Source organism: Cynocephalus volans, chromosome 1 (assembly GCF_027409185.1).
Source record: "Cynocephalus volans isolate mCynVol1 chromosome 1, mCynVol1.pri, whole genome shotgun sequence".
Classification (NCBI taxonomy): domain Eukaryota; kingdom Metazoa; phylum Chordata; class Mammalia; order Dermoptera; family Cynocephalidae; genus Cynocephalus; species Cynocephalus volans.
Genome location: NC_084460.1, coordinates 279,427,507 through 279,451,762, shown reverse-complemented (window position 1 = coordinate 279,451,762; position 24,256 = coordinate 279,427,507). Strand labels below are relative to the sequence as shown.

General features: G+C 38.1%; 1 protein-coding gene across 6 annotated transcripts in view; it reads left to right on the top strand.

The window, feature by feature from the left end:
• FN1 (fibronectin 1) overlaps window positions 1–24,256 on the top strand; it is a 66,349-nt gene that overhangs the window by 31,173 nt on the left and 10,920 nt on the right. The window contains exons 22-39 of one of the 6 annotated variants that reach the window (XM_063112646.1): window positions 1,265–1,433; window positions 2,219–2,305; window positions 4,169–4,360; window positions 7,080–7,262; window positions 9,413–9,502; window positions 10,803–11,072; window positions 11,911–12,027; window positions 12,901–13,065; window positions 13,617–13,772; window positions 14,425–14,538; window positions 15,375–15,644; window positions 16,854–17,041; window positions 17,919–18,006; window positions 18,972–19,148; window positions 19,884–19,973; window positions 20,206–20,385; window positions 21,534–21,623; window positions 23,084–23,190. In XM_063112646.1, the coding sequence (XP_062968716.1) occupies window positions 1,265–1,433; window positions 2,219–2,305; window positions 4,169–4,360; window positions 7,080–7,262; window positions 9,413–9,502; window positions 10,803–11,072; window positions 11,911–12,027; window positions 12,901–13,065; window positions 13,617–13,772; window positions 14,425–14,538; window positions 15,375–15,644; window positions 16,854–17,041; window positions 17,919–18,006; window positions 18,972–19,148; window positions 19,884–19,973; window positions 20,206–20,385; window positions 21,534–21,623; window positions 23,084–23,190 (2,733 nt within the window). Of the gene's footprint in view, window positions 1–1,264; window positions 1,434–2,218; window positions 2,306–4,168; window positions 4,361–7,079; window positions 7,263–9,412; window positions 9,503–10,802; window positions 11,073–11,910; window positions 12,028–12,900; window positions 13,066–13,616; window positions 13,773–14,424; window positions 14,539–15,374; window positions 15,645–16,853; window positions 17,042–17,918; window positions 18,007–18,971; window positions 19,149–19,883; window positions 19,974–20,205; window positions 20,386–21,533; window positions 21,624–22,723; window positions 23,191–24,256 lie in introns of all 6 variants that reach the window. The other 5 variants (XM_063112626.1, XM_063112619.1, XM_063112634.1 and 2 more) reach the window with 5 other exon arrangements.

Genomic DNA, 24,256 nt, shown 5'->3' with positions numbered 1-24,256 from the left:
GCTGGAAGGATGGACTGAGGCTGTGAAGTACTTTGCAAAGGATAAAACATTAGCATGGAACTGTTGGTTGTTATTATCTTATTTTCTCTTTTTTCCCCTAGGGAATTCCTACATTTGAAAAAAACATAGAAAAAGTCCTTTTGATGTGTTGTTCTAAATGGGAGTCAAGTAGTTCACAAAAGCCAATTTAAGGAGACCAATTAAACTTAGAGTCACTTAAAAATCATATTTTTATCTGTTCACTTTTATCTCAACTTATTCAAAGCCCTGTGGGTATATCTCTTAATAGAAGTTAAGATTAAGGTCTCCCCTGTAGATATCTGGATTCATGTTCTTTAAAGTAATGATACTAGGGAAGTGATGAATACAAATGAATATGTTTAAAAGAACCCCTTTCCTCGGCATTTAAGGCGTGGAGGGAGAAATATTTATTATGACTGGAAATCATGATTTTTTGTTTAAAAAGATACACCAAAGATCGTTTCTTTTTGGAAGTATGCAAATAGCCATATTGATGATTATGCTACTTAAATATAGAGAAACCCTTTTTGAAGACTGCCAGTATATCTTTTAAATTTCCCTTAATAGTGCCATTCTGACTTTCAGAAGCCTTATAAAGTATGAAGGATATCTCTAGAGTTGAACACTATTTGATAACACAGTGTTACCTAGGTTTTTGAAACAGAAACTTAAAAGGAATTAAAATTATGGGCACATTCATTTTAATTCTTCTTTTGTAATGTATCATCCTGCATTTGAAGCTATGAACATACTTCTTTGAAAGGAGCGTTTTGCAGTGCAAAGTGTTATAGGGACAGGTGCCTTTAAATGGCAGCTAAAAAGTGAATTGAATGTGAATAACTCATTAAAGACAGAGCTAGGGGATTCCTGCTGACATGCACACACACACACACACACAAAATGAGCTTTTGTGTGACCCAAAGCCCCTGTGTACTTCTGGTTTGTAACAGGAGATTCTTTATCAAGCAACACAGTATGTGATAACACTTCTCTGGAATCTTCCATCACAAGCCACTGTAATGCAGTTTGGAAGATATCACCCCCACCCATCCCCCAGTAAAGGGAATTTACAGCTAAAGAATATAATAGAGCTAGAGTCAGTCCCCAACTCATCCCCTAACAAAAGTACATTGCATGCTTTCTGAGGAGTTCACATTCCATAAAGCATAATCCCAACCTCTTAGCAGTAATGCAGCTCTGGAAATATTTGTTCTTGGTGTTTACTTTGCTTTCCTCCTTCTAGCTGGGTGTACGACCAAGCCAGGGAGGGGAAGCACCACGAGAAGTGACGTCAGACTCAGGAAGCATCGTTGTGTCTGGCTTGACCCCAGGCGTGGAGTACGTTTACACCATCCAAGTCCTGAGAGATGGGAAGGAGAGAGATGCACCAATTGTAAACACAGTGGTGACACGTAAGAAGTGTCTTTTTTCCCTTTGCTTTTCTTTTAGTTTTTAAAATGTTCCACTTTATTTATTTTTGGTGGCTGGCTGGTTCGGGGATCCAACCTTGGACTCTGGTGTTATCAGCACCACACTCTAACCAACTTAGCTAACCGGCCGGCCTGTACCACTTTTTTTTTTTTTTTGTCTTTTTCGTGACTGGTAAGGGGATCGCAACCCTTGGCGTGGTGTCGCCCGCACCGCGCTCAGCCAGCGAGCGCACCGGCCAGTCCTATATAGGATCCGAACCCGCGGCGGGAGCGGCGCTGCGCTCCCAGCGCTACACTCTCCTTAGTGCGCCACGGGGCCGGCTCCTGTACCACTTTTTTTTAGAAAAAGCTAATATCAGTATCACTTTTTGCTTGTGAAAATGGCCTGGGGAAAATATCCAATCCTTGCTTACATTATTTGCTATTTCTAAATTTGGAGTAGTAGGTTCAACTCATGTCTTATATTCCCTGGCATCAGAAGTATTCTTTCCATGTTGGGAATACTTATGAACTGGCAAGACAGAAATAATTAATCATTGCAAATAATTAATCATTGCATTGCAAAATCATTAATCATAAAAAAAATTCTCTGCCAGAGAATTTCTGTTCACCATCTTGTCATAGTATAACTTCTATATTTTTACTGATTCTGAAAGAAAGAAAGAAAAAGGCAAAAAGAAATAAAAGAAAGAAGCAAAGAAACGTTCCACAGGATAAGTGCTTTGTGTGAGCTCTAACTTTTCATTTAAAATTTTCTTTCTGCATAGCATTGTCTCCACCAACGAACTTGCACCTGGAGGCAAACCCTGACACTGGAGTGCTAACTGTCTCCTGGGAGAGGAGCACCACTCCAGGTAAGCTTGGGAAGTATCGGAGGGCAGGTATACACAATACCCTCCCAAGACAAAGATGCTAGAAAGATAGGATCGCAGCTCTCCATAAAAAACACAGCTGTACATGAGTGTCCATTACAGAGTGATGCATAGGGTATTCTAATGCATGGTTACTTAAATCACAATCATGCACTCGGCTGTGGGAAAAGGGCAGACCCTCATACAGCTGTGGGGAGTCATGCGGGCTGAGGAAAAGCATTCTGGAAGATGCCTTTGACTCAGAGGATTAAAAGTTGCTAAATAAATGACTGCAGCTATACTACGTAATTTCCTCTCTCTGAGTTATTGTAGATCCTAAATGTATTATTCACTGAAGATTCACAAATATTTTGTCATGGGCTGCATCACAAAAGTCTAAGGGTGAGGAAAGGCAGGAACGACCTTCATTTTACAGACTGGGATTGTAACCTAAGGTTTTAGATTCCTTCTCATACCCAATATCATATATGGAACTTAATTGTTTTCTGAGTTTTTGTTACTCATACTCATTACTGAGAAATTTGGTTAAGGTGTCCCATGACTATTTTTAAAGCTTTAAATGGAGTTTTTTTCTAAAGTTCTTGTTCACATAATTAAAAATTATTTATAAAATCCTAAAATTTGTAAAAGATAGCTATGGTAATATTTAAGTAGCATGAGATACCATTGGCAGTGGCAGGAAATTTTAGACATTCATTACCTTTGCCAAAACCACATGAAAGTCTCTCTAAATGAGAAAGATTAACTGAAATGTAATAATATTATTTAATATTGGGTATGTCGGAAAAATCACTATGAAGATATCACAATATTCATTGTTAAGAAAATTCTGAATTAAACAAAAACACACATTTCAATTAATGTTGATTGCATCTTTACCTGCTATGCTTCTTAATGTAAGATATATTTCATTTAATATTTCTAAGTTTACTATTATAATTATTGTAAAATCTTTTTTTCTTATACAGTTTTCACCCTTGGGCACACAGCTAAGGAAATTATCTCTAAACCTGATCAATGCATGTAATCACACAGAATAAGTCTAGCTCAAAATATCCTTGTTAATCTCCCTCTGAAGTAGATTTGGGTGAAGTTTTCATTATCTATAGTTTTAGCCAAAGCTACACTATTTCCAGCTGAGTTACTCTGAATTTGAAACTTCAGTTGGCAAGTTTCAGGCTTGTTAGCAGCCGGATGATTAATACCAGTCTTAATGGCCTCGCCAGCCCATTTGGATGATCACTAGCAAATGTAATGATCTAAATATTTATTTCTCATCCAGTTGGATTTTCTTGTATATACCACTTCAGTGTTCACTCTGTTCCTAATGACAAAATACTCATGTACCATCATTCCCTTGCCCTTTAGTAAGTTTAACTTAAATACACTTTCCCATTTCACTTTTAATCAGGCCCTGCAGATCTCTAGTCTTCACTGTTTTTATTTGCATGTCTCTCTCCTTCCTCTCAGCCCCGATACTGCCCAATTGCTATGATGCCTGAAGTCTTTAACAATTAATATTCCTTTTCTAGAATAAGTATCATCACTCTTATTTTTTCATTTTTTCTCCTTTCATGATTCTCCTCTTGTAAGTCCCATAGGTTCAGAGCTTTTAATTAGAGCTTTTAATTCCTCTTCTGGGAATGTGCTTAAGGTTGAGAGCGATTTTCTACTAGGCAGGTAAAATAGAATGTTCCTCGGCTGTCCTGCAGACAATCCATTAAGGAAAAGCAGCGTAGAGTGGTAGAAGGAGCATGGAATTTGGAAACACTTCCTCTAGCTAATTTAAGATGCTCTAGCTCACAAATGGTCCACGCAGTAACTTCTTCCTTTCTGTTTCCCCAGACATTACTGGTTACAGAATCACCACGACCCCTATAAATGGCCAGCAGGGATATTCTTTGGAAGAAGTGGTCCATGCTGATCAGAGTTCCTGCACTTTTGAAAACCTGAGTCCTGGCCTGGAGTACAATGTCAGTGTTTACACTGTCAAAGATGACAGGGAAAGTGTCCCTATCTCTGATACCGTCATCCCAGGTAATAGAAAAATAAGCTGTTATCCTCAGAGTGGCAGTTTCAATAGGAGTGGGGATTAACATCTTAATCCCCAGATGGTTGATGTGTCAAATATATTTGAGATTTAGTTCCAACCTCCCAACTGTACTCTCCAAAACCATGAAGTCAAAGCAACTATTTGGACAAATGCTTGCTGTTAACACTGCTTTTACTGTCTGTGCTTCACTGGGATGCTGTTTGTTGCGATGGGTACGTAATGGAGTGGCAGCCATGGCATTAACTCTGTACTGTCCGCTCACGTGGAAATATTACTAAAACAATGTCATGTGTCTGTACTCAGTACTGACAGGCTAAAAGTAATATGGTAAATGCATCCCATCGGTACATTCGTGCCTGATTTTATAGTACATGTCAATTTTCAACAGCTATCTGTAAAATAGTTTTTGCCTCCATAAGTGAGCACTAAAATAGCACTTGGTTGACATGTCCAATTCTTCATCTTGCAGTTTCAAATCCTTCTTTTCTAACATTGAGGGGAAAAAAAAGAAAAAAGTAAAGGCCACACCTTTAGAGTGTTCTTTCTTGTGGACCGAAAGACAACATTGCAGAGGCCTATCTAGTTCATTGCATTGTTTGTCCAAAATTGGATTATGACAGAATGAAAGCTTTGGACAGATGGTATTCCCCTTTGCATTAATTGGTAGAATGCTTATACTAATGCTAATTTTAAAACTTCAATTATAAATTAAACAAATATTGGCAATGGCCTTGGACTCAGCCGTGTCTGTCTTCGGCCTGAATGTGTTTTTGAATGGCACATTGCACATCATATATTCATAATACATTAGCATTATGGCCATGATATTGTCATGAGTTTTACATGGGAGAAAAAAACAATTTATCAGCCAATTTTTTAAAAACCTTCCTCATGCAAGCTTTTATTTTTCTACTAAAACAGTTTTAGATTTTTTTTTCAACATTGCTGATACTTACTGCAGAAATTATGTCTAGGTTCTAGGTATGGTTTTGACATCCTAAACAGGCTTAAGATTTTTAGGAACCTGAAAAGTTCAAACTGTACTGTTTAGGGACATTTTCAAAATGCAAGAAAAATCCCTAAAGGAATTTGTAACCTGTTTTATTGTCCCAGGGAAGCAAATGATTCATGATGCTTAGGAAATCTTTTCAGATTATTTGAAACAGATTGCATATTACCATCATTGCTTTAACATTCCATCAGTTTTACTACTGGTAACCTGATACACACTGCTTTATTTTTTCCTCTTTTTGCCTCTGTTTTCCTTTTGCCCTCTTTGCTTTGTAACTCAATAGAGGTGCCCCAACTCACTGACCTAAGCTTTGTTGATATAACTGATTCAAGCATCGGCCTGAGGTGGACCCCGCTAAACTCTTCCACCATTATTGGGTACCGCATCACAGTAGTTGCGGCAGGAGAAGGTATCCCTATTTTTGAAGATTTTGTGGACTCCTCAGTAGGATACTACACAGTTACAGGGCTGGAGCCGGGCATTGACTATGACATCAGCGTTATCACGCTCATTAATGGCGGAGAGAGTGCCCCTACTACACTGACACAACAAACGGGTGAATTTTGAAAACTTCTGTGTTTGAGACATGAATGGTGTTGCATGCTGCCACCAGTCACTCTGGTTAAATATGGATGTTTCAAGGGAGAAGCCAGCAATTGGCTGAAGATTCAGACAGGGTGGATAGGGGGTTGAGGACTCCAATGTATATGCTAAACTAATTGGATGAAGACATATGCAAGTAGTCTCCAATTAACTTTCATTTAAACCACAAATATCTATAAGGCTAGAGAAATATAGATATCGGATCTGTTAAATACACAATAGTGAAGGTTAATTAAATTTGCAGATCTGGAGTTGTTGTTTTTTTTAAATATCTGACATGAATACCTAATCGCATAATCAACACCAGTTAATGCTAAGACATATACTTCCAAAATGTACCATTCTGTCCTTTCTTCTACCCTATGGTGAACTCTGCTATGTTCCTTCTTTGTAGCTGACTAAAAACCCATCAAAATTTAGCATAGAGTGGAAGGGGGTTGTTTTGAGGTAGAAGAAGAAAAATCAACTTTGGAGCATTCTAGGTTTGTTGCAATCACAAGGTAAATAAACACCTCTTTAACCACAGTCTGGAGACAGGCATGCAACATTTTAAAGGTTCTCTGCCCTGCATGGGAAGAAACATGCTGAGAACCAATATGCATGAATCCTTTTCACTTGTAAGTAGAATTCACTGAATGGAATTGTAGATATGCCAGTAGCTGTAGACATCTCACGTCACAGGGAAAATTTAGGACTCTCTTGTCTTTTTGTCTTTTTGTCTGTGTGCATGTGTTTCTTTGGAAAGTACTGCTGTGTTTCTCTTTGCTGTGTGGCAACTTAAGCCTCTTCAGCCTGGGATAAAATAATCTTCAGTGGTATTAATAATGTACCTTAAATCAACAAATCTGAAAGTAGACTAAATTATTTTTAAAAATATACTGATGATGGCAGAAAGGTTAAAGGGGCCTAACAGTATTTGTGTAGTGTTTTACTTTTAACAGTAATACACTATGATTTAGATTAGATTATTTGCATGATTATGACTGTTTCCTTTATGCATGAAATATTGGTTTTACCTTTCCAGCTATTTCTGTTAGCTTTAATTTTTAAATTACATTAACTTTGTCTTCCCTTTTATTTGAAACCAGCTGTCCCTCCTCCCACTGACCTGCGATTCACCAACATTGGTCCAGACACTATTCGTGTCACCTGGGCCCCACCTCCATCCATTGATTTGACCAACTTTCTGGTGCGCTACTCACCTGTGAAAAATGAGGAAGATGTTGCAGAGTTGTCAATTTCTCCTTCAGACAACGCGGTGGTCTTAACAAGTAAGCAGTCAAGTGTATCTGTTCAATAAACACTAACCTGGAGCATAAGGAATGAATTCTGAGTTCTCCAGCAGGAATAACTAAGAGCAGGAAAGCTGCAACACAACTACAAATGAAACTCCAGATTTAATATGCAGCTCCATAAATTTTGAAAGATGTAATGTTTATTGCTATGTGAACATACCTTTGATATCTATGACTTTTTAAAAATCGTAGTGGAGAAACAGCATCAGCAGTGAAGTTTCAAGAATTGAAACACATTCTGCTTCCAAATAAGCATATAAAAATAAGTAAATGTCAAGAGAAATTACATGGCTAAATCTAAATATTTGGAGAGAGAAAAAATGGTGATTGAAAATAGTGTCACCATATCTGTTTTATTCTCAGTTTTTTTAAAAAAAGTGTCAGCAGGTGATCTATTTAGCATTTGAAAACTTTAGAAACAGTGACTGATTGCTTGAGATAGAACAGGATGTTGTTTTGAAGAAAGAGTCAGAAGTTTAATTTGTACTTCAAAAAGAATCTGTTAGCAGGATTAGCAGAATTTCTCAGAAGGCCAAAGACTTAGAAAACATCTGACATAAAATAAACAACAACAATTTATGAAAATTATCTCTAGTTCCTACCATTTTGGAATAGACATCTTTTATTAAAGTAAATAAGAGTAGGCTTCAACATGGTGCTGTGTTTCACATACACATTGCTTTTTATTATTTTCACTATAATAGTAAAATACATAAGAACAGCAAAAGATTTCATATAAGGGAAAAATAACTTGTATTTGTTATATTACCAGATGATGGTCTCACAGAGCAACATCCTCTGTCTTTTAAACATATTTTAGAAAATGAAACACAGAGCAAGGTAGATCAGCGTGACCATGATCTTGCTTATTCACTTTGTGGCTGAGGACGAGAACATCCTTATATTTGCATATCCACATCGTGGGGCTATTGCTTCCACTCTAGAGCACTGGAATTGGTAGTTCCAACATCATGTAGTATACAAGCCCCTGCATTACAATGTCTGCTCCATCCTAGACCAGACATGCATGTTAATCATGATTCTAAGACCTTATTATGATCCTAATGTTACAAATGACCTCAAGGTAGCCATTTCCCCCCCTAGAGAAGTCATTATTATCCTGTTTTAAAGATGAAGTGACTGAGGTCCCCCGTGGTTGAGTAAATTGCCCCTGGCCAAGCAGGAAGAAGGTGGTAGAGTCCAAGCATCTGGCTCCCAAGTCTGGTGCTTTTCCAAACCTTCCAGGAGCTTCTGCACAAAGGCTAAGGGCAGGTGGTATGCAGGGGAACAGGAGCCAATGAGCAGGAGCTCAAAGGTTAGATACCTTACTCCGTACCTTTCTGGTAAATCAAAATGGGAGAAGAGGAGTCTCAGGGCTGTATACTTAATTTTTTTTTTTTTTTTTTTAATATTCTGTTTTCACCTTAATATGGCAGAACCAGCTGCTTTCCCCTTTGGAGTGTGGCTCTTTTCCAGTAAAGGTTAATTGTTAAGATCACCAGTCTTTGCCTGGGATCAACCTCTGAATGATCTTGGGCAAGTAAATTAAAGAAGTTAACTTCTCTATGCCTTCGTCTTCTCATTTATAAAATGGAGATAATTGTAGTAAACCAAACTTTTAGAGGTAATGGATATGTTCATTGTCTCGAATGCAGTGATGGTTTTACAAGTTCTAGTAAGGTCAAAACCTGCCAAATCGCACACTTCAAGTATAGGTAATATATTGTATGGCAATAAAGCTGTTTTTAAAAGTAGCAAGCTACCTCATAGGGTTGTTGTGAGGAGTGAATGATAATCCACTGCAACACAGTGATTATCATCCTGTACCTTCAACAGCTATATTATCAAATAGCGAGAAATAGTACTATGCTGCAGACACTTCCTCTGACTGCAAATCCAGCTGAGTCACACTCACAGAGGTGCAATTGAGGGCAGGGCTTAGAGAAGCTACAGGGCAAGATGACCGCTCCTTACATCTAAGTATAGACCATCCCCAGGTAGCGACATTTGCTTAGGTTTAAGTAAGCTAGAAGACTGGTCGCTTGGATATTTCAGCAATTGAAATAGTCCCATGTTTTTTCATGCTTTTTAGTACAAGTTTAAAATAAGTCCCACTTGCCTTGCAGATCTCCTGCCCGGAACAGAATACTTAGTCAGTGTCTCCAGCGTCTATGAACAACACGAGAGCATCCCTCTTAGAGGAAGACAGAAAACAGGTGAGTCACGTTGGCAGTATGTTTAGTAAGTGGCTTTCACCTACCAACTTGAAATCACAAAATGAAATGCTACTTCTAAAACTACCACTCCATCTTCTGCATGCTTGTGCGTGTAGTCTTGTCATTACTATTTTTATCCCTGGTCTTAAAAATTAGAAGACACCCTCCTCAGCAATTTCCTGGACTTTCAGTCAGCTTCCAGAGAGGACTGAAATTAGTTCAGACATTTTATTGTCTGTCCTTTTAAAAAACTCTCCCAGGAAGACTATCTCATCCTCTCTATAATTTAGATTTGGTGGACATTCCTTCTCCTCATTAGGCAGCTTTGTTGATGGCTGACCCAACACTGTCATTGTCATCTAAGTGTTTTCCTTCCTTTACTAAGCCACCAAGTTTATGGGTTTTTTTCCTACTTGATGAAATATTCATTTACTGTAAGAAGGAAGTTGAATTGAATGCATAATATGTCCCTTTCTCAGATGAGTGCTTCTTTTAATTTTTCCCTTTGAAAAAGTACAGTTTAGTATATTAATTAATTTATTTACAGTCCACTTGCTTCCAGAAAAGGAGTTATGGTATCTCAATTTGGTTTGAGAAATTATTGAATAAAATTAGTGAATGTTATAACTGGAACAGAAATTTGCTGGAAGTCCCAGAGAGGTTAAGTGATTTGAATTTTTAAAAAAAACTCTGAATTCTTGTTAATTTTTAAAAAATGCACTGAATTCTCAGTTTGTGAGGAATTACCTGTAATGTAATTTGTCCAGGATAATGTTTTTAGTTTTAGAAAGTTTTATGTTTGGTATCATTACCAGTCTATTGACATATCAGTTCCTCTTGAGCACAGAAATCTTCTTTGAGAGCCAAACACTTAACTTGAGAGTGGGCAGCTCTTGCCTTGCTTTGAGAGATACACTTATGGAGAGAAACATAGAATACTTGAACACTGAAGCATTTGAAAAGATCAGTTCCCAGAATATCTTAAACACCTGTCTTCAATTGTGATGCAGAAATCTACTGTAATGACACACATAAATCACTTGGATTACTTAGCAAAAGAAAAAAAGAATGAATGCTTGAATTGGCTGTTTCAAACTGAGCCAGTTTATGATTTTGAACTTCACATGTACCTTAGAATCAGTATATCATAACCTGAGGTTTATGGCAAATCGTTACATTGATGAGAAAGGACAGAAACATTAGATATCACTTTTCCCCTATGCCTTCCTCACTTCCTAAGCTGGTGGTGTCTTTTCTTTTTTCTTTTCTCCCCCCTTTGTCCCTTGGGTGGGAAAAACAGGTCTTGATTCTCCAACTGGCATTGACTTTTCTGACATCACTGCCAATTCTTTTACCGTCCACTGGATCGCTCCTCGAGCCACCATCACTGGCTACAGGATCCGCCATCACCCTGAGCACACGAGTGGGAGACCTCGAGAAGATCGAGTGCCCCCCTCTCGAAATTCCATCACCCTCCCCAACCTCAATCCAGGCACAGAGTATGTGGTCAGCATCGTTGCTCTTAATGGCAGAGAGGAGAGTCCCCCCTTGATCGGTCAACAGTCCACAGGTAACTTGTTTTCTGCTCTGCAGAGAAACTCAGCAGACGTTCCTGTACCGTTGGTATAGTCTGTGAAATAGCTCTATGCTGTCCGAGTCATCATTTCTTCAAAAAATAGATTATGGTTACAAGACATGGACAGGGAGAATGTGTGGAGAAAAATCTCCCTCTAGAATAGGTTAAAGAAGATCATTTCCTTGTCCCAAGAAATTTCTCATCCGATTTGGTATTTATGCATTTCTAATTACTAAAATTTTATGGAAAATATAGCAGACTTAACACTGTTTCAAAGTACTCTTAAAAATATAATTTTAGTGTAACAGTGTCATTATTCTTAGAAGATAAATGCTGAAGTACTGAGGAGAGAAGTGTCATCATAATGTCTGTGCCTTAGACTCAAGTGGTTAAGCAAAAGGTGGGGGATGAGAGAAAGAGAGAGAGAGAAACAAGCAAATGTGGTAAATGTTATGAATTAGCAAATATCTAAGGGAACGGTATATGGGTGTTCATTGTATTATTTTTGTAACTTTTCTGTCATTTAAAAGTTTTTCAAAATAAAATGTTAAGGGAAAATTCCTTCAATAAATTTGAAGTAATCATTTTATCAGTTTGAATGGGCTCTTAACCTCTTATCTTAACTCGTTTATAATTTTTAATTCTAATTTCATGTAGTATTTAAATAGTATATGTAATAAATACTAATTTATAGTACATAGATACTAGTTTTACATAGTATCGACCTTATTGTATGAAAGAATCATAAAGAATTATTGGAAAAATGAAAAAGAGTGTGTCTGGGCATTGTTTGGAAGTTATGGATGTGAAAATTTTCCCATAATTTTTCTAGTTTCTGACGTTCCAAGGGACCTGGAAGTTATCGCTGCAACCCCCAGCAGCCTGTTGATAGGCTGGGAGCCTCCTGCCGTCACAGTGAGATATTACAGGATCACCTATGGAGAAATAGGTGTGTTAATAAAATGCTGCTTCACACTCTGATAGAATCAGACTTTCTTGCAGGTAACCTGCAAGTCCATTCAATGTAGCCTTGTCTTTTCCAAGAAAACATGGAAGATAATGTGTGATAAAATTGGTTGCAAAATCAAGATAAAAAGTTGTTTATATAATACGACTAGAGGGGAAACAGCAGAGCTGTGGAAAAAAGGATTGTAAATTCACAAATATATTATCAGTGATGAAATGAATGATTTTTATTTTTTCCTCTTTTTTACTTTTCTGTATTTTCCAAATTTATTTAACCTGAGTATATCCCATTAAAATGTTTTAAAAGGACACAATACATGCAATCCTGAGTTGAGGGCTTACTTTCATTCTGCTTTTAATGCTAATCTACAACTCAGTGACATTTTTTTAATTTACTTTTATTTATTTTTTCTTTTCTTTTTTTTTATTGGAACATAGTTGATCGTACATATCTGTCGGGTACAGAGTTGAATATCAATACCTGTGTGCAATATATGACTCTCAAATCAGAATAATTAGTATATTCAACATTATACAATGTAATTGTTTTTCATGGCCCTTTACCAATTCCTCCTTTACTCCCTTTCCCTCCCCCTTTCCCACCTCTGGTATCCTTTTCACTGGAATGTTAAAATAGCATTAACTGCAATTTTCTCCCAATTTTTATACACTTATCAAGGTATACTATATGCATTAATATACATTTTTGGTCAGACCCTATTAATAGCACTCTTTTAAAGGGAATAAGCAATAATATATGATTTATATGCTGCTTTCTATATGTTAATTCAATTAATTAGTAATACTTGAGTAACTCTGACTCTCTCGCATTCTGAACTAACTACTTTTCATACAGGAGGAAATAGCCCTGTCCAGGATTTCACTGTGCCTGGGAGCAAGTCTACAGCTACCATCAGTGGCCTTAAACCTGGAGTAGATTATACCATCACTGTGTACGCTATCACTGGCCGTGGGGACAGCCCGGCAAGCAGCAAGCCAATTTCCATTGATTACCGAACAGGTACAGACTTCTCCTTTGGGGAAACATGGGTTTATTTATTCAGATAGTTTTTATACTGTTCTCCCAAGGTATTTTCCTCCTTGTGAAATTGATTTTCCTTTTTAATAAGACAACAACTTGCAGCTAACAGCACCTGTAGCTGCCACAATTTTGAGCCAGATACACAAGGAATCACCCCAAGGGCAGGTATTTTTTGTCAGGTTTGTTGATTGATGTATCCCACATGCCTGCGATAGACAGGTATAAAGGTTATTCAATAAATATCTGCTGAAAAATGAATGGATGAGTTGATTAGCTGAGAAGACAGACGCCTACTTGGAATGCAGCTTCTTTGTGAATGAAGCAGCCATCTTGAGGATAGTAATTGTGTCTAGATTCTTGCCTATCCCCCCAAAAGCTACCTCTGAATTCCTGCAAAAAAGAAACACTTGGGAGAAATTAATAGTAGTAATAGATCATTCAAGTATGTGTCAGACCTAGAGACAAGGAATTGTCCAGTCTTGTCCCCAAGAACGGGGGCTTCACTGGTTTCTCCTTGCTTTTATTTGTAGAAATTGACAAACCAGGCCAGATGCAAGTGACTGATGTTCAAGACAACAGCATTAGTGTCAGGTGGCTGCCTTCAAGTTCCCCTGTTACCGGCTACAGAGTGACCACCACTCCTAAAAATGCCCCAGGACCAACAAAAACTAAAACTGCAGGTCCAGGTAAGAATAACCAGCATCTCACACACAGCAGGATACACAGAGTAGAACCAAACATTATTCTTTTTTAGATAAAAGGCCTCCTTGCTGTGGGTACCATCTATTTCATGTGTTATGTCATAGTTTTCCCCATCATGAGTTCAGGGATCAAGATTGTTACCCGCTCACTTCACAGTAGGAATTTTATGATAAGTGCATTTGTGGTTTTACATGCATGGTTCTGTTTTGTGGTATGGACATCTCAAATTATTAAGTTCACCATGTGATTTTGTTTATTGTGCACACTAAGAAGAGAGAGATGGTCCAACTGACTTTTTCAGATCCTTTTAGCCCTGTTATTTTTGTTCTTTTATAAAATACTTGCAAAATTAGGCTCTGAAGGCAATCTCTTAAAGTCAGTAATTTTCATTTTTTTCAAGAGCAGTATCACTAAGTTTTAGAACTTATTCTTGAGTGTGATATTTTCAGTATGGTAATTTGTATTAGCTGTGTTTTTGTCCAAAAAGAAATTGATGTCTGACTTCATATTTTCATGATAATTCTTCAAATGAATATGCTAGGCCACCACGTGCTTACCATTGAACTCTAGAAGTCATTTGGGTGACTTTATAGTGAATGACATAGATGCTACATTTGCTTTTGACTCCCTTTGCAGATCAAACAGAAATGACCATCGAAGGCTTGCAGCCCACAGTGGAGTATGTGGTTAGTGTCTATGCTCAGAATCAAAACGGAGAGAGTCAGCCTCTGGTTCAGACTGCGGTAACCAGTACGTAACCAATGCTTGTTTTCCATGTTCAAAGTCACATTTTGTTCTTGGGTGTCTGAATGCCCTCCACATGTCTTTCACAATTATACATAGGGAGTGTCAACTTGTGGGTTAGTTTATATATTGAGCTGAGCCCTTTACAAACATTTTTCCTTCTCAGTGCCAAGCAATGAACTTTCAGGAAAAGAAGTTGCAAAACTACCGTAGTCAGTTGCCGTGCTTTGAATTCCTTTTGCTCAAATGGCCTCAGCAAAATCTTATTTGCCTATAGCAAATCTACAAAATATTTGCAAGGACTGTCTTTTCTATGACTGGATGGTAAAGTTGATTAAAGTCTGCCTCATGTAGCTGTTATGTTTGAAGCATTCAGAGGACTGTGGCTGGACCAGCATTTAATATATATAATAGAGAGGGAAAAGGGAGAGTTGAAGAAAGAGTATAACAACATGAGTCTAACATTGAAAATCAACTTTACTACTTCCAAGATATAGAAAATCCAGGTCTAAGAGACTAACATCACATTGCAAAAAAAGAAAAAAAAAATCTTGGTAGAATATCTTTAAATTAATATAAATAATTCCCCATTGTGGGGACATTTTGCAGGGTGCCTATGCATCTTACCTACACCTATGTTTTCATAAGTGATGCAACATTAAATATTTTCTAGACCTTAAAAATTTAAGCAAGCGCCTAATAATTTTCCAGTTAATAGTGTGTTAATTGGAATTTAATTTATCAAAGAAAATAGTACCTGCAAAACTGCTTTGCATGTTATAAAAATGCTTATTTCACAACTTGCTTTTCACATAACCTCTTACCATTAATTTGCCTAACAGACATTGATCGCCCTAAAGGACTGGCATTCACTGATGTGGATGTCGATTCCATCAAAATTGCTTGGGAAAGCCCACAGGGGCAAGTTTCCAGGTACAGGGTGACCTACTCAAGCCCTGAGGATGGAATCCATGAGCTATTCCCTGCACCTGATGGTGAAGAAGACACTGCAGAGCTGCAAGGCCTCAGGCCGGGTTCTGAGTACACAGTCAGTGTGGTTGCCTTGCACGATGATATGGAGAGCCTGCCCCTGGTTGGAACCCAGTCCACAGGTATATTGTTAACTGCACCACCCTGGTGCCCATGGGAACAGCGGCTTTACGCCCTGCTAAAGTCAATTAGGCTTTATTGGGCTCTTGATTCCCGTGTCAGGGGATTAAAAAAAGACCCCCCCCTAATTTTTTTTAAAGAGGAATGGTAATGAACAATAAATTTCAGGTGATATTTAGGTAAACAAGTCCCATCAAAGGACATTTTGGAATAAGTTGGCATATAAAAAAGACCATAAAGCAAGACGTTTAAAGATAGTACTAAAATTGTGGATTATTTCCTAAGCTGTGACTCCCTGTGGTTACCCTCACTATGCATAAAGAAAAGAAGTTTGGCACATCAAAGAGCTTACTCTAAAAAAGGAACCCAAACTGAGCATTTCATAGCAGCACGATTCTGAGAACACTTGGGTAAGACCTTTCTTCCCTGGTTAGATATCATGTGCTGGTGTAATTTGCTTAAATGATTGTGATTCACACACATAGGAAACAGTTGGTGGGGCAAATGCATTCCACAATCCTTTATCCTCTTGTGCTTTATTTTTGAAGCAGAGTGGAATGTTAAAGACGTGTCCTAGTGACAGCATAAACCCGAGAGGTGACACTCTGTATTATTGCTCTTTGCTTCTCTTTTCTGCTTCTGTTGTAAGCCAATTTTCTTCTTATGCCGCACCACAGAGAATACTTCAAATTTAGCAGTGATATCTGCCATAGGGTCCAAATAAAGAGACAATAAAAACATAATTCTATCTTTTTTTTTGGATGGAATACTGTGTGAAATGGTTTTCCAAACAAAGATAATTTATATAGAAAAGGGGCTATTTATATAGAAAAATAAAATTTATATAAAAAAAAGGGCTCATCTTTTCATACAAATGGAAAATCAATCCTAATGGCCAATAACCCAATTCGATTTTTTTGTTTTTTAAGGGAAAACAAAAAACCGCTTCTAAAACCTGAAGTCTTTTAGAGTTCTGGCATTTACCCAAGTGTTTCCAGTGATTCTGAGAACTGGTGGATACACAACACATTTTTCAGCCAACACTGTCTTCATTTTGCATCCCTTCTTATACTTTATTCTATCGAACCTTTCCTTGACCAAGGAACCCACCTAACCCAACAAGAACAATCCGTTCTACTTGGAATTCACTTTTATTTCCCCTTTTCCCTATTTCCTATGAGATAACCTCTAACCAATGACCATCCCGACAGCCATTCCTGCACCAACCAACCTGAAGTTCACTCAGGTTACACCAACGAGCCTAAGTGCCCAGTGGACAGCACCAAATGTTCAGCTCACTGGATATCGAGTGCGGGTGACCCCCAAGGAGAAGACTGGACCAATGAAAGAGATCAACCTTGCTCCTGACAGCTCTTCTGTGGTTGTATCAGGACTCATGGTAAGAAGTGACCTTCTTTCATTAGAATAAATAAGTAGGTCATCTCTTACACAGTTTATAAGGTGGTGAAAACATAATGTCATAATAAATCTAATGGCATTCTTTTCTTCTGCCATCAAATAATTTTATTGTAATTTTACATTGATAGAATTCCTAAGCTTTCCCAGATGACTACTGGACAGAATTTTATAAATAGCTTTGGATTTTATGCAGCTCTTTTAGATGTATTCTGCTTTAAAAGGTTGTGTGTGTCTGGCAGGGGGGGGTTGGTTACAGTTTATTCAACCATAGGCTGAAGGCATAAATCCACTTTAAGTGATGTATTTTCTGAGCTCAGTTACCTTGGCAAGGAATATTTTCCCATTTGAACCAACCCAACTTGACCCTACCCTCATTAAAACATTTTCAAATCCTTTTAGAGATGCATACAGAAAACCAAGTAGGAATCTAGGGAATTGATGTGCATCTTAACATATGGCCAATTCCAGAGAAAACTACAGAACGAGGGTTCAGAGACAGAATAGAACATACGCTTTGCCTCTCCGTGGTCCGAAAAATTCACGATTTGCACCTGTCAGATCATAAAGGAGAAAAACAGGCTACTACTCATTTTCCTCATTTTTTTATCAGCTTAGAGTAAGTTATGGCTTACTCGGGCTTAACCTCTAAGAGCATTTTTAAATTCATTTAGTTTAAATATGTTGTTGATTATCTTTAGTGTAGAAATGAAATTAATCTAGAAATTTACAGTGTTGTAGGCTTTACAAGTTTATTTATTTATTTCTTTTATAATCATTGTTTTTGTCTAAAAGTGTAGTCCAACTCCCTGGGCTTCAGACAATGACACTGCTAAATCTTACTGTGCCCTTATTTCTAGGTGGCCACCAAGTATGAAGTGAGTGTCTATGCTCTTAAGGACACTTTGACAAGCAGACCAGCTCAGGGAGTCGTTACTACTCTGGAAAGTAAGTAATCAAATGTCTTAGTATTGACAAACCTTTTGCATAAACAAAAATTAGAGAATGGTAGATGATTTTTTAGATCTCTAAGTTAACAGTGAAATGATTCCCAATTTGGAAATTGATTAGATCACCTATCTTTTTGACATACTTCTATTACCTTTTATGCCCTTCCAGAAACTGGCCTATTCACACATAGAATAGAATCACTTCATAATGTTATAATGTTGATATTATGAACCAAGATTAACATCTAGTTTATGTGCTACTTGTTAGAATTTGTTTTCATAGAGTTAAGTATGGGAAGCACACACACTGGCTTCTGTTGTATCTTAACAGTGCAATAAGTATTAGGCCAAATTGGGGCCAGTTCTAGTTGTCTGATATATGAATAACTTGCTGTATGCTCTTTCAGAAGTCACATAAAGTGTCAAAGTTTTATCATCTGCAAAATAGGCACACCTGTTAAGAGAAAAGATAGGAAGTCCTATAAAAATGACAAAATACTAGCAATAATACTAGCCACATATAAATACATATATGTGTGTGTGTGTGTGTGTGTATACACATGCGTGTGTGTGTGTATATATATACACACACACACTTCCTAGCTGGCCATGCTATTATAACTCTTATCACATATATTTTTACATTACAGTAAATTAATAATTTTACACTTACTGCGGTATTTATAGATACTATAAAGCCAGCCCTAGGAACCACTGGTAGCATCTATGAGTCAAAAGGTTTTCAGTTTTTCAAAAGAAAAGGCATGAGAGGTGAGCATTTTCATATTTTCTAGTTACTGTTGACCTTTCTCTCTGAATGCCGAGAGAGATAATCTGCACATTATTAGTTACGCATTTTCTGAAATGGATGTATTGGTGTATAATAAGGAAACATTTTAAAATACCAAAACCTTACATGTATGAGCCAACCAGGCACTAATCTCTAGCTCTGATCCTGTGCAGACGTCAGCCCTCCAAGAAGGGCCCGTGTGACAGATGCTACTGAGACCACCATCACCATTAGCTGGCGAACCAAGACCGAGACCATCACTGGCTTCCAAGTCGATGCCATTCCAACCAGTGGCCAGAGTCCAATTCAGAGAATCATCAGTCCAGATATCAGAAGCTACACCATCACAGGTCAGGAAACTCACTGCACCGACCACACTTGTTAACTGACACCTACAATGTAAACTGGCTTATAAGTTATTCTACAACTTACACTGATTAAATTTATTTTCAATGTTTCATGACAGTCCAGTTTGAAAAAGTTATTTTCATATCATGATCAGAAATAGTTTTGTCCTCTGTATGCCTGATTTTGTCTGTCATTAAATTTGATCTGTCATCGCTGTGCCCTTTCTCATTTAAAAAAAATTGAAACATAATGCTTAAAACAAAAAGAAATGAAATGGTGATGTTTCATTCTTAGCATTAATATAGCTAGATTAAAAAATAGCACAATTAAATTTATAACAGCAGACAGTACTTAATAAAGGTCAAAGTTGTAATTTGAGAATGCTCAATATCTGGGTCAATTTAGATCTTTTTGAGCACGAAAATTCTGATTCCAGTACCAACCAGTGACCATCTGATTATCCTAAAGAGAAAACTCCCTCAACAGGTGGCCCTTCATTCTTCAACCAAGTTTTGTATTTTAAAATTGACTGTAGCCAGTGTCCTTGTCTGCATCAGTTGTTTGCTTTTGAGATGTTTCTTATTAACAGTTGACATCCATACTGTGCTCTATTTTATTATTCAAATGTGGACCACCTAAATATGAGATGGTACCTAAACCAAGCAAATTGCAGATGAGCTTGAAAAGTCTCCTAGTAAAGCAAAAACAGGTAAAAATCATCTCTTCTCAAATCCCAGGTTTACAACCAGGCACTGACTACAAGATCCACCTGTATACCCTGAATGACAATGCCCGGAGCTCCCCCGTGGTCATCGAAGCCTCCACGGGTAAATATATTTTCTACTAAGGAAATGCCACTGACATATGTAATCAGTCACGTGAACTGAAGAAACAAATGTGAGGCTGATATTTTTGTATTATAGATTCCACTGAATCATGTTTACAGTTTACAGAATTCTCAGATTCTTTCGAGTCTGTTTAAAGGGCTTGTAAAAAAAATGTGGGAGTCATTCTTTTGGTTACTCATTTTCTTAGAGACAGAATTTTGTTTTCTTTTAGCCATCGACGCACCATCTAACCTGCGCTTCCTGGCTACCACACCCAACTCCTTCCTGGTATCATGGCAGCCGCCCCGTGCCAAGATTACTGGCTATATCATCAAGTATGAGAAGCCCGGATCCCCTCCCAGAGAAGTGGTTCCTCGGCCCCGTCCTGGTGTCACAGAGGCTACTATTACTGGTATGGCTGCTTTCATGCTGTGATTTCCTCCTTCCTCCCTAGGACACACAAAATCCTTAGCAAACTCCAACTGTGTCTTTGATGCTGTTTCATAAGAATGAAAAGTCCTGTTTCTGATAACTTCAAAAGGCATTCTCTGTGTAGAAGCCGTAGAGCTCAATACATCTCAAAAGGCATGAGTTCATGAAAATGCAATTTCAGTACTGTCATAATGGCATAACTAGACTTTTTTTTTTTGTGGTAAGTTTGCCAAATACCTGACAGTTCAGTCCTAGGAAAAGATATTTTTCAAAGCAAACTAGCTAATTGTAATCCCGTCGTTACACGCAGCTCCCTGTAGATCTGGTGTTCTTGTGGGACTTACCAGAGTGCCACCTGCCATTGCCCTCAGTATCCAGATTCACAGAATGGGCAGAGGGATCCCAACCACCCACTTTGGAAAGAGTGCCTGGAATGGGGGATAAGAGTTGTCCGTCCGCCTCATTGGGAAAGGTCTCTGGTATTGTTTGTCCAAGAGATTAAATATTTAAACTGATGCAGGGTTATATCTGGACTTAAAAATCCCTATTGAACCTACAGATACCAGAAGGAGATACTACTTTTTTACAAATTTTGAGGATAGGAAAATAGAATCAGATATGGGAGGAGTTGAACAGGTTACCTCCTACGGGGACCACACAAAGATTAGTTACACTCTGTCCTGTCCAGCGCTTACCTTTAGTCTAACTTTTCATTGATCTGCCATTGAGAACTGCCTGGTTATTAGGCCTAAGTAGATTCACAGATATAATCTGCAATGATCTCGGCCAAATTTATATACTACTGGTGGTATACATGCTGATAGATTTTCTTGAATTCAAAAAGGCAAGTAAGACCACATGTTGAAAGAATACTCCAGAGGAATTAGCATGAAAGTGCTCATTCAAGTGTCAGATTTGATAGTAAGATAATTAACTTGCAAAGTGGCCTCCACACACAGAGTATTTGGGTGTTTATAGGAGAAAAGTGAAGTAAATGCTACCTTTCAAGAGGCCAACAGCCAGTTGGAGAGAGGAAGCTTGCTCCCAGCAGCCTCTGCTGCTGAGACCGACTTCCACTTGACTAGCTGAGCCCGCTGACATACTGGGATGGTTCTGTTCTCCCGTCAGGCCTGGAACCAGGAACCGAGTACACAATCTACGTCATTGCCCTGAAGAACAACCAGAAGAGTGAGCCTCTGATCGGGAGGAAAGCGACAGGTAAAGAGCACCTTCCCGGAAACAAGGAGAAAGTTAAGGCAAAACTAACAACAAATGATCTCTTTTGCAGTGTGAAAATGTTCTCTATGTTTTGATGCATTTCTCATGGAATTCTTTTTTTTCTAACAGCATAGCTTATGTATCGTGCCCTTCGACAGCAGGAATGATCTAACATGCTCTGCAGAGTTCGTTTTGTTTGTTTTGTTTTGTTTTTCTTTACTATAACCAGTCAATATAATGCCTTTGTTATTCATGCTAGAGAAAGGTTTTTTTGGGGGGTTTTTTTGGTAGCTGGCTGCTACGGGGATCCAAACCCTTGACCTATGGTGTTACCAACACCATGCTCTAACCAAGTGAGCTAACGGGCCAGCCGTCATTCTAAAAATTTTAAAGCAGGTATTAAGATGTAAAACCAAGGTGCTAGCACTGCTGTTCTTCTATACTTTCTGTTGAATTTTTAAATGTTTTTTTTTTAAAAGAGGGAGAGAAATCCTTCCCATTTTACTTTATTTGTAACATGGTTTCTGAAACTTAGAACTAAATAATGCCTTCCTTTTTCATCTAGTTGCAGCTTAATTTGAAGAAAATGCTGTATTCATGGTGATAGAAAAATATTAAAAATAAATATGAACTTTTTCTTTTTTTTAATCTATATTGACAATTTCAAACCATGGAAAAGCTGTTGAGACAAACCTGTGTTTTTCATACTTCAGATACCAACCTGATTAGTGTGGATTTTAGTTCCCACGACTTGCTTCTCGAATTTTTTGAAAAAGCAAAAAAGGCTGCGCATTTCAGTTCCATTAGGCTTCATTTGAGCTGCAGCAGCTTCTGTGGGGCTCAGCAGTTCAAAGCTTTGTATGTATGAGAAATTCATACTAACACTTTTTTCTTTCTAAACTATAAAGAAACCTTTGAGAAAAATCATAAAGATTTCTTTCTGGGGAAAAAAAAAGTGTTTTGTGAGCTGGGAGCTGCTCATTTTCCAGGGGCTTTGATAGAATGGTAAACAGTCGTTGCCTGAATCGATAACGATGACCGCTGCTGCTTCCTGGAGCTTCACGCGCTTTGCTTTTTCGGCTCTAATCTCTCTTGGCTAGATGAGCTTCCCCAACTGGTAACCCTTCCACACCCCAATCTCCACGGACCAGAGATCTTGGATGTTCCCTCTACAGTTCAAAAGACCCCTTTCATCACCAACCCAGGGTATGACACTGGCAACGGTATTCAGCTTCCTGGCACTTCCGGTCAGCAGCCCAGTGTTGGGCAACAAACGATCTTTGAGGAGCATGGTTTTAGGCGGACCACACCACCCACAATGGCCACCCCTGTAAGGCATAGGCCAGGACCACACCCGCCGAGTGTAGATGAGGACATCCACATGGGTCACGTCCCCAGGGGAGACGCAGACCATCATCTCTACCCTCACGTTCCGGGACTCAATCCAAATGCCTCTACAGGACAAGAAGCGCTCTCTCAGACAACCATCTCTTGGACCCCATACCAGGAAAGTTCTGAGTACATCATTTCATGTCATCCCGTTGGCATCGATGAAGAACCCTTACAGGTAATTAATACATATGTATGTTTTACTTCTGGCTGGGTGGTGCAGAAAGGAGCAAGTTGGGTAACTGAAGTGGCCAGCGCTCTGATGTAAAGTGGCTACACTTCTAGGACCTCTTAGAAAGACAGCATATTTAAGCCCTGATTTTTTGGTTTTGTTTTTAAATCTCAATATGGCTCTACTTTGGAGGATGTACCGGAGAGTGTCATTTGCTTTTATTTCGTAGAGAGAGAGGTCATGACTATCATCCTCACACATCTGAGGTTTCTTTGTGAGATAAACAGATGATCCTAGGGAAGAAAAAATATTCTACCTGAATTTACATTTGTGTGAAAAGCCTAAAACATCATCCTTACAGTTTGTCCTCGAAGAAGCCCATTATCTATAATATGTCTAAAGAAAAAGAACTTAGGGGAAGCTGTGTATAGCAGCTGTTAAAAGTGATTGATTCTCCAACTAAAACTTCTGTTATTGAATTTGTCTTGTGGGTATCAATTTTTATTGTGTTCTTATTTTTATAAAATGACAGAATTTTATTTTATTTTATTTTATTTTTTTTTTTTTTTTAATTAATTTTTTTAAAAAATTTTTTTTAATTTTTTAATTTTTTTATTTTATTTTTTAAATTTTATTTTGTCGATATACATTGTAGCTGATTAATGCTCCCCATCACCAAAACCTCCCTCCCTTCTCCCTCCCCCTCTCCCCCCCAACCATGTCCTTTCTGTTTGTTTGTTGTATCAACTTCAAATAATTGTGGTTGTTATATCTTCTTCCCCCCCCCCCCGGTTTGTGTGTGTATGTGTGTATGTGTGTGTGAATTTATATATTAATTTTTAGCTCCCTCCAATAAGTGAGAACATGTGGTATTTCTCTTTCTGTGCCTGACTTGTTTCACTTAATATAATTCTCTCGAGGTCCATCCATGTTGTTGCAAATGGCAGTATTTCATTTGTTTTTATAGCTGAGTAGTATTCCATTGTGTAGATGTACCACATTTTCCGTATCCACTCATCTGATGATGGGCATTTGGGCTGGTTCCAACTCTTGGCTATTGTAAAGAGTGCTG